Consider the following 13,563-nt stretch of genomic DNA (forward strand, 5'->3'; position numbering starts at 1 on the left):
ACTGCCACCATTTCAGTCAAATTTCTGACTGTTAACCTGCACAAGCAGTTCAAAGCCAGCTATTTCTTCTGCTACATGAATTCTTTTTCAAGCTGAAAATACCTCTAGATGTGGAAAACGTGGAAACAGACCTTCTTTCATATAAAAAAAAAAAAATTTGGGAGAAAGTTTTAATTACATATTAGGAAAATTTTCTTCACCAAAAAGGTTGTCAAGAATTGAAACAGTCTGCCCAGGGCAGTGGTTGAGTCACTATCCCTGGAGGTATTTAAAAGATGTGTAGAAATGGTGCTTAGGGACATGGTTTAGTGGTGAACTTGGCAGTGCTAGGTTAGGGGTTGGACTCAATGGTCTTTTCCAACCTAAATGATTTGGTGATTTCTATGAAATATATATATATATATATACACACATATATATATAAAATCTGAGCACCACCATATCATAGATATCTTTGGTTTTTATCTGGAAACTAGTATGGCTTTCTCCAGGAAAAGGATGGATGTACACCAAGGACTACAAAAAGTAAGAAACTTCAATTCTGAGATCCCAAATTCCTTGACTGCACAGCGAGAGACAGCCCATGCTCATCTTGCTCATTCACTCGCAGCCCTGCTTTCTCAAAAGCAGTGGCTGGGAGAGGAACAAGCTCAGCTGCGGCATTTATGCAGAAATGCAGGTTACTGCTAGAGTTTCTCTCCTTCTGCAGTACTGGATTGGGAGACAACATGCAACCGTTTATCAAACATTATCCAATCAGACTAAACCCCACATTTTTTCCTGCCATTAGGAACTTCCCTGCTAGCTTTTGCTTTTTTAATTCAATCTGATCCTGTTTTGAAAGACACCTGGTCAACAGTTCGGCCACTTAAACATGAGAAGAAATATATTTTCCATTTCAAAACTTGTATCTCTTTCGCTCTCAAATTTGAAAACATCTGCCACCTGATAATCTAACAGGGCCAAGGATACCTGAAGCCAAAAGCACTACGAGTTGTGAGGCTGCTACACATCTGGTGTAGGACCGTGGAGCAAGGATGACGTGTTTGAGGCTTTAGGAACTTAAAGGATTGGCATATAGGATATCAGTCCATTTGTTTCGCTGTTCAAGCTTTCTGATATAAGGCAATTTCCACATGCCAAGATCAGCAAAGCTTTTAAGCAGAAACAAGCATTATTCAATATTGTATTTTAATTTCCTCGCTAATGGAGACATATCTGAGAAAATTTCTAATTACCAGATTTCTATCATAGTTAATAGTGAACACTTATGGATCTTTGATAATTACTTTTTTTTCAAGCATAGTGGCTTTAAAGTTACCTAAGACGATTCACAGGGCTTAATTGTGGCTAACAACCACTCATATTCACTATGCAACACTCTCCGAAAGACTGCAGACTGCCGCAGAACTTAGCAGAAAAATAACATGAGGTGTCTCTAAGTCCTATCTTGGTCTTCAATTCCAACAAGACATAAATTGTATACAAGTTAAAGCTTTCAAACTAGTCACTGTTTGGGATTTATGCATTCCAGCCAGGTCTCACGGCTGATCAGCTTAACAGACCTTGTAGTGAAACGACTGCTGCACTGCTTCAGTCCCGTGGAAATAGTATATTCCCTAAGAAAAAACAAAAAAAGGGGGTCGTGGTGGCAAGAAAACAGGACTTCTGCTTGAAGCACAAACAGCTGGTCAACACAAATCTTTCAGAAATTGACTGTGTAAAACAACCACAACCTTTCTTCCCTGCAGGCCCAATTTCCCACAGAGACAACTATCAGAATTAGCAAGCCCTTTATTTGTGTATTGGAAATGTTGTCTTGCCTAAACGCAGCACGTTCTAAACGCAGCACGTTAATTTGCTGTTAGTGTTCCCTTCAATTCACACTTAAGGTTGCGCTCTGCACAGCTAACAGCTTCTCCCAGCAGTTACACACAGAAATATTCTATTAGGGGATGAGTTATTCCCACTTAGAACACAGCTGCCAAAAGATGCTCACTCCTGCTACAGGCAGTTCACAAAATTTCTTATAGAAAAAGTTACAACAACGAATCATCTAAATGTAGGTAAGGACAAGTGAAAAAACACTGTCCTGGTGGTCAGATTTAAATTCTGCAGGGGTTCTGAGGGCTGGTTTTGGTCCCAATCCTTAAAAGTGAGATTTTAAATTGAACCAAAGAAATGGTCACTCCAGCTTGTGTAAGAATGTGCATGAGTATGGCTTTGTATTTCCACCTACCTTTTCATTTTAAGGAACGAAAACAAGCGCTGAGGTTGCTAAGGGTCTATTTTGATTGCTCTTCCAACAAAGCCATAAAAAAAACAGGAAAGCAAAGGCGTCCTGAGCTACACTTCATAGTTTTTTAAGACAGGGCTATCACAAAACTCCTCAGATCACCATTCTGGTATTGTTTTTCTACTTTAGTATAATTTAAAATAATTCATTTTGCACTATAAAGACAAATAATTTGCACAGCTATTTAATCTATGCCTGATCTGGGAATGGTTTTGAATTACAAGATACAAACAGGATAAAGTTCTTTACAAAAAACAAAGTCACACTGCTTCTATATTCTGAAGAATCTACTTGAATCTCAGAATGGTTTGGGCTGGAAGGGACCTTAAAGATCACCCAGTTCCAACTCCCCTGCCACGGGCAGGGACACCTTCCACTGGATCTGGTTGCTCAAAGCCTCATCCGACCTGGCCGTGAACACCTCCAGGGATGGGGCATCCCTGGCTTCTCTGGGCAACCTGTGCCAGTGCCTCATCATCCTCACAGTAAAAAATTTCCTCCTACTATCTAATCTGAATCTCCCCTCATTCAGCTTGAAGTTGGAATGTTTCTTGCAGAGCAGTTCTCTCCATCAGTAACCAAGTGAAAACCCACATTAGGTCAAGTTTTTAAATTAAGTGTAATTAAGACCAAAGGAAGCAGGGGACCTGCATGGGTGAGTAAGGAACTTCTGGGAAAAACTCAATTAGAACTAGTTTACGGAGGGTGGAAAAAGGAACTTGCCACTTGGGAGGAATATAGGAATGCAGGGATACAGCGAGGAAGGCTAACATCCACTTGGAATTAAATCTGGCAAAGAACATCAAAGGCAACAAGAAGCGCTTCTTGAAGTATATCAGCAGCAAAAAGGAAGACTAGGGAAAACATGGGCTTGCTGCTGAATGAGGTGGGTGCTCTGGTGACAGAGGGTGCAGAGAAGGTGGAGTTGCTAAATGCCTTTTTTCGTTTCAGCCTTTGCTGGTAAGACTGGCCCTCAGGAATCCCAGACTCTGGAGGACAGAGAGAAGGTCTGGATAAAGGAAGACTGTCCCTTAGTCAAGGAGGATCAGGTTAGAGATCATCTAGCCAAAGCACCCACAAGTCCATAGGCCCTGGTGGGAAGCACCCACGAATGCTGAGGGAGCTGACAAGTTGCTAAACTGCTTGCCATAATCTTTGAAAGACCATGGAAAAGAGATTCCTGAGGACTGGGGAATAGCTAAAGTCACTCCAGCCTTCAGAAAGGGCAAGAAGGAGGACCTGAGCAGTCAGCCTCACCTCCACCCCTATAAAGGTGATAGAATAGCTCATCCTAGATATCACAACCTTCTTTCAGATGCTTGGAGATCAGGAGTGGTCAGCACAGATTCACCTAAGAGGAGTCATGCTTGACCAATCTGATAGCCTTCTACGATGCGATTACTGGCTGGGTAGATGAGGAGAGAGCGGTGAATATTGTTTACCTTGACTTCAGCAATGCGTTTGACACTGTCTCCCACAACATCCTCATAGTTAAGCTTAGGAAGTGTGGGTTCAGTGAGTGGACAGCGAGGTGGATTGAGAATTGGTGGGATGGCAGAGCTGAGAGGGTTGTGATAGGCAGTGTAGAGTCTAGTTGGAAACCTGTAGCTAGTGGTTCCCCAGGGCTCAGTACTGGGCCCAGTCTTGTTCAACGTATTCATTAATGACCTGGATGACAGGACAAGAGTGTACCCTCAGCAAGTTTGCTAACTATACAAAACTGTGAGGAGTGGCTGATCTCACCAGAAGGCTGTGCTGCCATTCAACGAGACCTGGACAGGCTAGAGAGCTGGGTGGAGAATGAAGTTCAGCAAAAGCAAGAGCAGAGTCCTGCACCCAGGAAGGAACCAGTACAGGCTAGGGGTTGACCTTCTGGAAAGCAGCTCTACAGAGAAGGACCTGCGAGTCCTGGTGGACAACAAGCAGACCATGAGCCAGCAATGTGCCCTCATGGCTGAGGGCAATGGTAGCCTGGGGTGCATTAAGAAGAGTGTGGCCAGCAGGCTGAGGGAGGTTCTCCCCCTCTTTGCCTACCGAGGCCTCATCTGGAGTCTTGTGTCCAATTTTGGGTTCCCTAGTTCAAGAAAGATAAGGAACTACTGGAGAAATTCCAGCAGAGGCCATGAAGATGATTAGGGGACTGAAGCATCTTCCCTAGGAGGAAGGGCTGAGAGCCCTGGGTCTGTTTAGCCTGGAGAAGGGAACACCGAGAGGGTGCTTATAAATATCTAAAGGGCAGGTGTCAAGAGGATGGAGTAAGACTCTTCTCAGTGGTTCACAGAGTGAGGACAAGGGGCAATGGGCACAAACTGGAGCACAGGAAGTTTTACCTTAACATGAGGAAAAACTTCTTTACTATGAGGATGACAGAGGACTGGAACAGGCTGCCCAGGGATATTGCGGAGTCTCCTTCTCTGGAGATATTCAAAACTCGCCTGGATGTGTTCCTGTGCAACCTGCTCAAGGTGAACCTGCGTTAGCAGGTTGAACTGGATGATCTCCAGAGGTCCCTTCCAAGCCTCACCACGATGTGATTCTCTAACATGGGAGAATTCCGATTCAACAGAAGATACATTTCGCTGATATTGCACATACGTATGCAAAGCAATGGACGTTTTCAAACAGACCATTTCAGAAACCTGCCAGAATATAAACACAAGATAAAGCTCCAGGAAACCTTGTACTTTGACTGGAGGCTTCAACTTGAAAGTTTAACAAGCAGGGAGTGGGCAGCACTCTTTTCAGAGTCACTAAGGAATTCACTAAACATATGAAGTGATTACATTTGCAGTGAGCCCCATAAATGTCTGACTTGACTGTCTGTTTAGAAGGTTTTTCTCCTGGTATGTACAAGACATACAGTTCCTCATCCATGACCCTACATATCACAGCATGAAGAATTTCTGCCTTAATGGATCTTAATTACACAGTTAAGAGCTGTCTGAGCGTGAAACTCTGAGCTCCAGCACTCAGGACAAACAGCCCTAGTGACTGGCGGAAGGGATCACTTTAATTGTAGGCAGTTTTCAAATATAACACTGTTTTTGCATCTTCATTCCTACCACCTTCTCTGCATGCAGCTCACTTCGGTCTTTATTTAGACTATTACACGCTAATGCTCGATGGCTTCTGTTTCACAGCAAGAAGCACTCCTATCCTGGAACAGTAAATGTCACACAACTGACTGTAGGCAATGGTTGCTTGAAAACACTTGCATGTCCTGCTGGAAGAAGGCACTGGAGAAGGGGGAATAAACATCTTGAAAGTCACCTACACACTAAGAGCTCTACATCATAAGTGCACAGATAAGTTAATTTTACTGCCTTATTAAAGCTTGGTGAATTCAGTTCAGCAAAATTACAGCTGAGCTACCAAAAAGAGAAGAAAAAGAAACCCTTTATTGAATCATTTATTTTCCTACCACTATCCAAACCTAACAGAGCTCTGCTTCAACCTCAGAAAGATGGTGTTCTAGCAAAGTACTGCATTTCATGTTTGTACCTGAGAAAGCTGTACTCATTTGCCATGTCATTATTTTGTTCTGTTTGAAATCTTATCACATTAATACCTACATTCACTCTTGGGGAAAATTTTAATCCAGGTCAAAGCACAGCCAGAACATATTTTATATTCAAATAACTACTTGTAGAGCGACTATGGTCACCACACAGACTCTTGCAGGTGTGGAAAAGGAAAATTTGGAATTCCAAAGTTTTCTATTCCCAGGCTTACATATATACAAACACTGTACTCTGCGTTGGTGAGGCCGCACCTCGAATGCTGTATAGAGTTTTGGGCCCCTCACTACAAGAAAGATAGAGGTGTTGGAGCATGTCCAGAAAAGGGCAATGAAGCTGGTGAAGGGGCTGGAGAAGAAGCCTTATGAGGAGCAGCTGAGGGAACTCAGGTTGCTCAACCTACAGAAAAGGAGGCTGATGGGAGACCTTATTGCTCTCTACAACTATATGAAAGGAGGTTGTAGCGAGGTGAGTGTTGGTCTCTTCTCCCAAGTGACAGAACAAGAGGAAATGGCCTCAAATTGTGCCAGGGGAGGTTCAGATTAGACGTTACTGTTATTGGGCACTGGAACAGGCTATCCAGGTAGGTGGTTGAGTCCCTATCCCTGGAGGTATTTAAAAGATGGGTAGATGAAATGCTTAGAATATGCTTTATTAGTGGACAGGTATGGTTTGACCCTATGATCTCAAAGGTCTTTTCCAACCTAGCTATTCTATGATTGTAAGTTACATGCACATACATGTGTTTTTATACATAAACACATACATGCAAACATGCATGAGCCATATTAAAAGTAATTTCATCTTAGAAATACTAGTTAAGTAATAAAGAGCATCTCTAACAGCTCTTAAATCCAAGAAAAAGTGGTGAAGGAAGGAAGTGATCTGCCCAGTTATGGAGAACTCCTGACATTACTGCACTGTGGCATGAGATGGTTCTTACAGGTCTGGTATGTCTGGGCTATGTGAGAAGGTGGGAAAGAGGAAAAATATGGTGTCCTGGGCAGTATTCAGGCCTTTAGGGGCTACGAAATATCTCAAGAAACAGCGCTGTGACAGTAACTCCACAGACCAGCACTGCTATTTCCTGGAAAATGCTGTAATAATCGAGTGTTATGAACATCAAAGGAGCTCAAAAAATGTATTTCCAGCTTTAAGAAGCCTAAGTCTTAATCCACATAAAAAAAACAAGCAGAAAAAGAGCAGCTTTTTTGACCAAAAAAGGTTAAACCTAATTAAATTAAAAGCTTCAGTTTAAAGAACACTTTTTTTTTTCCCCCTTCCTTCTATTTAGTTCTGAAAAATAATTCAGATACCAAATGGCATTCCAAGTTTAATCTAGGGAAGATAAGCAAAACTATTATGGCTCACAAAACAGCAGTTGATACTGAGAGCATCATCTCAAATGAGTGCACTAATGCAGCTATGATCAGTGTGTGTTTTCCTAAATTGGTTTGTTTTAAACAAATTATACAGTTTCTAACTCTCCAAACTGGAATTTAGGGAAAAATCAGAGGAAAAAGGTGTTTTGTTCATGTGTCCCACACAGTGATGATGAGTCAGCTTTGTTTCTATTAAAATCAGTAACTTCGACTTTCACACTACTTAATGCATTTTCAAAATGATAAAAATTCAGAAATGAATTTAAGATGAAAACTGTAAGAAACCCAAACTCTTCTTTTAGTCCCTGTACAACACATGCAGTTCAATTCATCTCTGAGTATACAACATTGCAGACAGAACATAAAATCCTTTCACTAACATGCAACACAAACCAGACCTGTTAGACCGCAACATAAGATGAATCAAAGCAAAAGTTATGAAAATCAAAAGAAAAAGGGATAAAAATACATACACTTGGTATAGGCATGACCTGCATCTGGTCACCCTGGGGAAAAAGAAAAAAAAATCACTGTAAGGGTAATGGCTTTTAAAGGGCAGAACAAAGGTTTGAAGCAGTAAATGCAGCATTCAAACATTTTAAACCAAAAGTTCAAAGTATTCAAGAAACCAGGGTAAAAGAAAAAAAAAACAAAACAGGATCTTGCATTTTAGTCACTGAAATGATTGGTTAGTACATCACCATTTACATTTTTTTAGGAGACTGGACTGGTAAAACCCATGCTATGATTAATAAGAAATGATAATAAGAAAGTACCTGTATTTACTGTAACGTTTTCAGCTTTAAGATCTTCTCATGGGTATATTTGTCTATTTTCACTGCAGCAACAAGAGGCTCAGCCAGACCTTGGCAGCAGGGCAGAAGCCCATTCCTTGATGTTAAATGTTACTTGAGACAACTGCCTCGGAAAAGACAGCATTTTCACTTGGGCAACAGCACAATGTCCGAGGGGACTCGATGATGACAGACCAAATCCAAGGAATCCCATTTTCCTCACCTAGAGAGAGTGAACACTACCAGTGCTCCTTCTAAGGTCTCACTTTTGTATTGTACTTGGGAGAAGGCAAGACCATCTTTGGCCAACTTGACCTTTTCTTCTCATATTGGGTCCCAACGTATGGAGAAAGACACTCCCATTAACAGTTTCTAAATGGAGATGGCCTGGCCGCAAGGTCGTCAACTTAACATGGAAAACATTTTAGAGAGTAGGAACTGTGTTTTCTCATCTGCCAAAACCAAGTATTTGTTTTCTGGTGGGCAATGAACATAAAAAGGAAGCTGACCTTTCTAGCACAGATGTTGCTTAGGTAGATTATCTTACTCTTTTATTTACTTGGACAACATAGGCTGTGACAACCTGCAAATCGCCTGTTTATTGAAAGGGCTGTTTTCAACATCAGAACATCCTTCTCCAGCTTCAGAAGTCTGTGCTCACTTGTTTTGGAGTCTAACAGCGTTGACACATCACTGACTAACCAAAGCAATTCAATACTATAAAATAACTCCTCTTTTTCTTGCTGCACCAGCAAAAGTTTTACTGAAGTTTGACAAAAATCCAGTGAAGTGAATGAAGCAGCTACAGAGCAGCGATGACCAGCAACTATCAAGGATCTTGCTTTAGTAAAAAGTATCTGATTTCTATACAAACACACACAAAAACTTCTAAGAATCCAAAACCTTCAAGATTATGGCAAAAAAGAAAAGTAAATAAAATATAATTCAGCATGCTAACGTCCTGTTAGTGGAACATCATAAGTTTAAGGGCCATTTGAAAAATAGTTGAATTAGAGTAGGTGCCAGTCGGATTAGCTGGGCTGTGATCAAATTGTTATCAAGGATACGGTTACACAGGCACAGCACAGATTGCGAGCCCATGTTTTGTTTTGGTTTTAAAGGCTTTCTTTTGCATTCACTGGCAGAGAGAATAAAATGCCACTGGAACTTCTCTTCTATCAACAGAGTAGAACAGTATATGAGAGGCAGAGGCATATCCACAGTTAGAGTACAAGATTATATTACTTGTGGACACAAATATAGCTGTGTATCACATCAGGTTTTCCCACAGACTTCCAAGAGGTGCTCACTGTGACATAACTTGCTTTCTGTTTTGGCAATCTCTTGCTTCAAGAGCTGCACCACATGGTTTGACTGTTAAGCTTGACTTTCACGGGAATCCAGAAACTGAGCTGCTAAAGGACATGCAGTGCTGTTGGCTTTGTTTTCCTTACAGTCTTAAATAAAAAAAAAAAACAAGGAAAACAAGTGAATTTCCTTAGTGGAACCCTAAAAAGTACCTATGCAAAAATCAAAATGACAACTGGAAAAACAAGCAGAAAGATAAACGCAGGAGTTTGCTGGTAAAGTTTAAGTGTTCATCAACAGGCAAATGCTTTTTAAAAACACGCCTGCCATGGGAAACTTTTAAAAAGTGTCCTGCCTCATTTCCTGATGCCATGGAACAGGAAGGGAAGTAGGTCATAATGCTATCGTTGGAAATAGATGACAGATGACTGCATTTGTTGAAGTCTTTCCATGAACTCCTGGTGATGGTAACAGGACAAAGCTGCTCCTAAGAATGCCAAAATTTCCTCATTGTATCACTAAGATAATCCAGAAGCTGATTTGCTCAGCTTGTGAAACTAATTGGTTTTTTTTCTTTTTTTCATGGCACAATAAACACAGATGAAATGATATCTCCTACCTTTCCCCTTGGCTACATAATTTTTGTGCGAGAGAGACAGCATTTTCAGTACCACATTTGCTCACCAATGGTGTGTATGGGATCAATGAGCATCAAGTGACAGACCACGCAATTTTGCTTTTTTGAGAACAGTCTACATTCAAAGGAAACAACCTTCCAATAGCTGCAGGGGGCCTACAAGAAAGCTGGGGAGGGACTGTTCACAAAGGCTTGTAGCGATAGGACAAGGGACAATCGGTATAAACTGGAGAGGGGCAGATTTAGACTAGACATAAGGAAGAATTTCTTCACTATAAGACTGGTGAGACACTGGAATACGTTGCCCAGGGATGTTGTGGCTGCCCCATCCCTGGAAGTATTCAAGGGCACATTAGGCGGGGCCTTGGGCAGCCTGATCCAGTGGGACATGTTCCTCCTGGCAGGGGTTTGGAATTAGATGATCTTTAAGGTCCCTTCCAACCCGAACTATTTTATGATTCTATAATCCTATACGGAGCTGTTTCATTTTAAATAACCCTGATCAAAAGAACAGATTTATCACATTTGTTTCTTTAACACAAAGATCATACTAGACCATCTCCTCCAATCCTAAAAGTGTAAGAATACTTCCCTCACTCATGCTTCATCTTGCTCAACATGAGCCATCTGCCTGATTTGTCCCTAAGTGTGAAAGTAGACGGTAAGTGAAACGTCAAAGTGACGACAGACTTGTCAGAGCTTCTGCACCCACCATAACTGAAGATGAAGGGAAGAGAGAACCAGCATGCATCAAGCTAGACTCTGGCACAGGTTGCTCAGAGAAGTCGTGTATGCCCCATCCCTGGAGGTGTTCAAAGCCAGGCTGGATGAGGCTTTGAGCAACCTGATCCAGCAGGAGCTGTGCCTGCCCATAGCAGGGGCGTTGCAACTGGATGATCTTTAAGGTCACTTCCAACCCAAACCACTCTATGATTCTAGTCTCACCTTTCTCTATTTAGATTCATCCTTGAACCCTGCAGACGGAATTTGCTACCTGCAAATCCTTCAAAGAAAAAGACCCTTACACCCAGAAGCATGCCCAGAAAATACTGAAGTTCAGCCAAATTGCTGAGTGAAGAACAGAAACTGAGATTCAAACTTATTCAGAAGAAAACAAAGAACACTCTTCTCCCCCAGCACTCTGGCCTCTAAGAAAATTGGCTGGAAGGTCTTGGTGAGCTGCCTGCTGCTGAGGAGGCAGGAAAAATTTAGCAAGGATTTCAGGAGGCTGAACATTGTGTGCTCCCACTGACACATCTGGCTCAGCATCTCAGCTGCAGACAGGCTGATATACCCACTGTAACAGAGATTACAACTCAGAATTCATCTTGTGCTGCGTTAAAAAGGTGTCACATTTTAAGAAAAACAAATATAACAGTAGTTGCAGTAAATACAAGTTATTATTGAAAAATGTTGTACAGAACCTTTAGGGACAGAATGGATCATTCGTTACCAGTATTAAGAGTCGCACTTGGCAAGCAGCTGCTCTGTGAGTAGAAGGTTTAAAAATGAACTCAATACTTCAAAGAAGTTTTTGGGCTTTGCTTCTCCCCCTTTTCCCAATTGAATAGAAGTGAGCACTGAAAAAACCTGTTTAAACCATGCTCAATGTGGTGTTTCTTCAAATCCTGTTAAGAAGTGACAGGATACTTGAAATATCAAGCATAATCAAGTCACATTATTTGGTGAAATACTAAATGAAGCACTGATTTTATTTGAAGAACTGATTTCATTTTTTCTGATACAGCAAAATAATACTAAAAACTAAATCACACAACACATTTACTCTGAACAAAATTTCAGAACTGTGTTTTCAATTACTTTATGAAATGCTCTTTCCCAATTTCCCTCCTTTGCAACAGGTTATCACGGAAAGAATCAAGCCTCCTCACTAGAAAGCAGTTTGCCTGTCACATCTACTTCAAGAATACGCCAGAAGCAACACAGAATGAACATTGAATTCCTATGAAACCAGCAGCTTTCTCCATTCCTTTCATTGTTCTGAAGTGTTTATCACCAGTTTTAATGTAACAACTCTGCCAAATGGTAAAGACAGAAATCCCAGCCACTTTATATGAGTTTCTAATAGCTGTTTAATGTGATTGCCCAATTTTCTTGCTCCATTTTTTAAGGAAAGGGTGAGAACACATGAACTGACTGGGCCATGGTCAGAGGTCACCAACGATGTGATCAATAATTAACACAACATAGTTGTATCTGCTGTTGCTCTTTTAAGTGACCATTTGAACAGCAACTCAAGAGAACTTAAACTATTCTCAAGCTGGCATACAAAATTAACGCAATGAGAGCTTCAATTAAATGGCAGAGGAGATTAACGAGTGTGCTGTCAGACCTTCTTTTCTTTCCTGAAGCAGGTAATTTTATCATTCCTGGACATTTAATTTCATTATTTTCCTGGGACTTACTTATCACTTCTGAATCAAGACAAAGTTCTCAGTGTGACTTGGTCAAAGCCCACTAGCCTGCAAGGCTCTAAAATTCAGCTCTTCTAGTGAAAAGCACCAGCCTGACAGTGCCAGGATATACAAATATATCCAAGTCTTCGCTGCTGTTTTTCTTTCTTTAAAAGATTTTCCTACTTACACCATGTTACACAAAAACACATACAAAGCTTACTAGTCTTCAATACTGCACTTAAAATAGAAATTACACACATTTGCACTCACTTAAGAACTACCCAAAGGCTTAGCTCTGCTGGATTCCTTCTACAAAGACCTGTACACATCTGAGTGGCTTTTACTCTCTTTAAAGAAAATGCACTCTTGAATAACTCTTTTTAATGTATTCCTTTTTTTACTCTATTAACCTGCAGTCCGATAATCCCACGACTTCTGTGATTTCTGTCTTGGGCTGGTGAACATCTTCAAAAGTGCCCGCTAAGGTAGTACAGAGTCAGGATGGAAACCTGTGTGAACACACACGCTATCGCCTGCTCAAGGCAAAAGATATAGCTACGAAGTATTTTACAAAACGCAGTCCGAAAACTGCTGACTCCAGACAATGGAGTCTCATCTTCTCCATGCTTTTCTTCCTAATGAGTTCCCATTTCTCTCAACTGTAATTTTGGTAGCAGCCTCAATTCTATCTCCTTCCCATTCCCTAGGAGGGTGGAAAAGGAAATTCTACTTGTTTCCCATTCCTTCCATTTCTCAAGTGAACGTGCACATGTGCTACATACTACTCAACTTTCTCTTCAGCACATGCAGGCTGGATTTCCCTCGCTTCAGTTAAAACGTACCTCAACGAGCAAAAGATGTCTAAAAATACCCATTCAATTCCTCCTCTTGGGATTTCAGTGCACTTTACCTCTGCATGAGCAGTTTCAGCATGAACTGTTGCTGTTCAGCCTCTACCCATCCACGTCGTCTTTCTCTGAGTCACTTCAATTTATTTCCCTTTCCTCTTCCCACCAAACAGTTTCCCTGCGCTTTCTCCTAAGCTTTTCAGAATTTGAATAACTGGCAAAACCAAAATAAAACGGACTGGACAAAGTAGGTAAGACATCAGCTGCATTAAATACGAAAAATTAGTTTGAAGAGAAGAAGTTTGACAAGACAGAGATGTTTCTGCTATTCTCCATCATGGATACACCTAGACTTTCAATCCT

The 13,563-nt window shown here is 41.2% G+C and overlaps 1 protein-coding gene across 6 annotated transcripts in view; it reads right to left on the reverse strand.

The window, feature by feature from the left end:
• CTDSPL (CTD small phosphatase like) overlaps window positions 1-13,563 on the reverse strand; it is a 90,123-nt gene that overhangs the window by 20,470 nt on the left and 56,090 nt on the right. For 2 of the 6 annotated variants that reach the window (XM_009558278.2, XM_054060453.1), the window contains exons 3-4: window positions 7,670-7,702; window positions 1,566-1,619 (exon numbers count right to left, since the gene is read on the reverse strand). The exons of 2 other annotated variants lie outside the window; for them this stretch is intronic. In XM_009558278.2, the coding sequence (XP_009556573.1) occupies window positions 1,566-1,619; window positions 7,670-7,702 (87 nt within the window). The remainder of the gene's footprint in view (window positions 1-1,565; window positions 1,620-7,669; window positions 7,703-13,563) is intronic. 2 more of the 6 variants (XM_009558281.2, XM_054060454.1) reach the window with 1 other exon arrangement.

Source organism: Cuculus canorus, chromosome 2, assembly GCF_017976375.1.
Source record: "Cuculus canorus isolate bCucCan1 chromosome 2, bCucCan1.pri, whole genome shotgun sequence".
Lineage (NCBI taxonomy): Eukaryota > Metazoa > Chordata > Aves > Cuculiformes > Cuculidae > Cuculus > Cuculus canorus.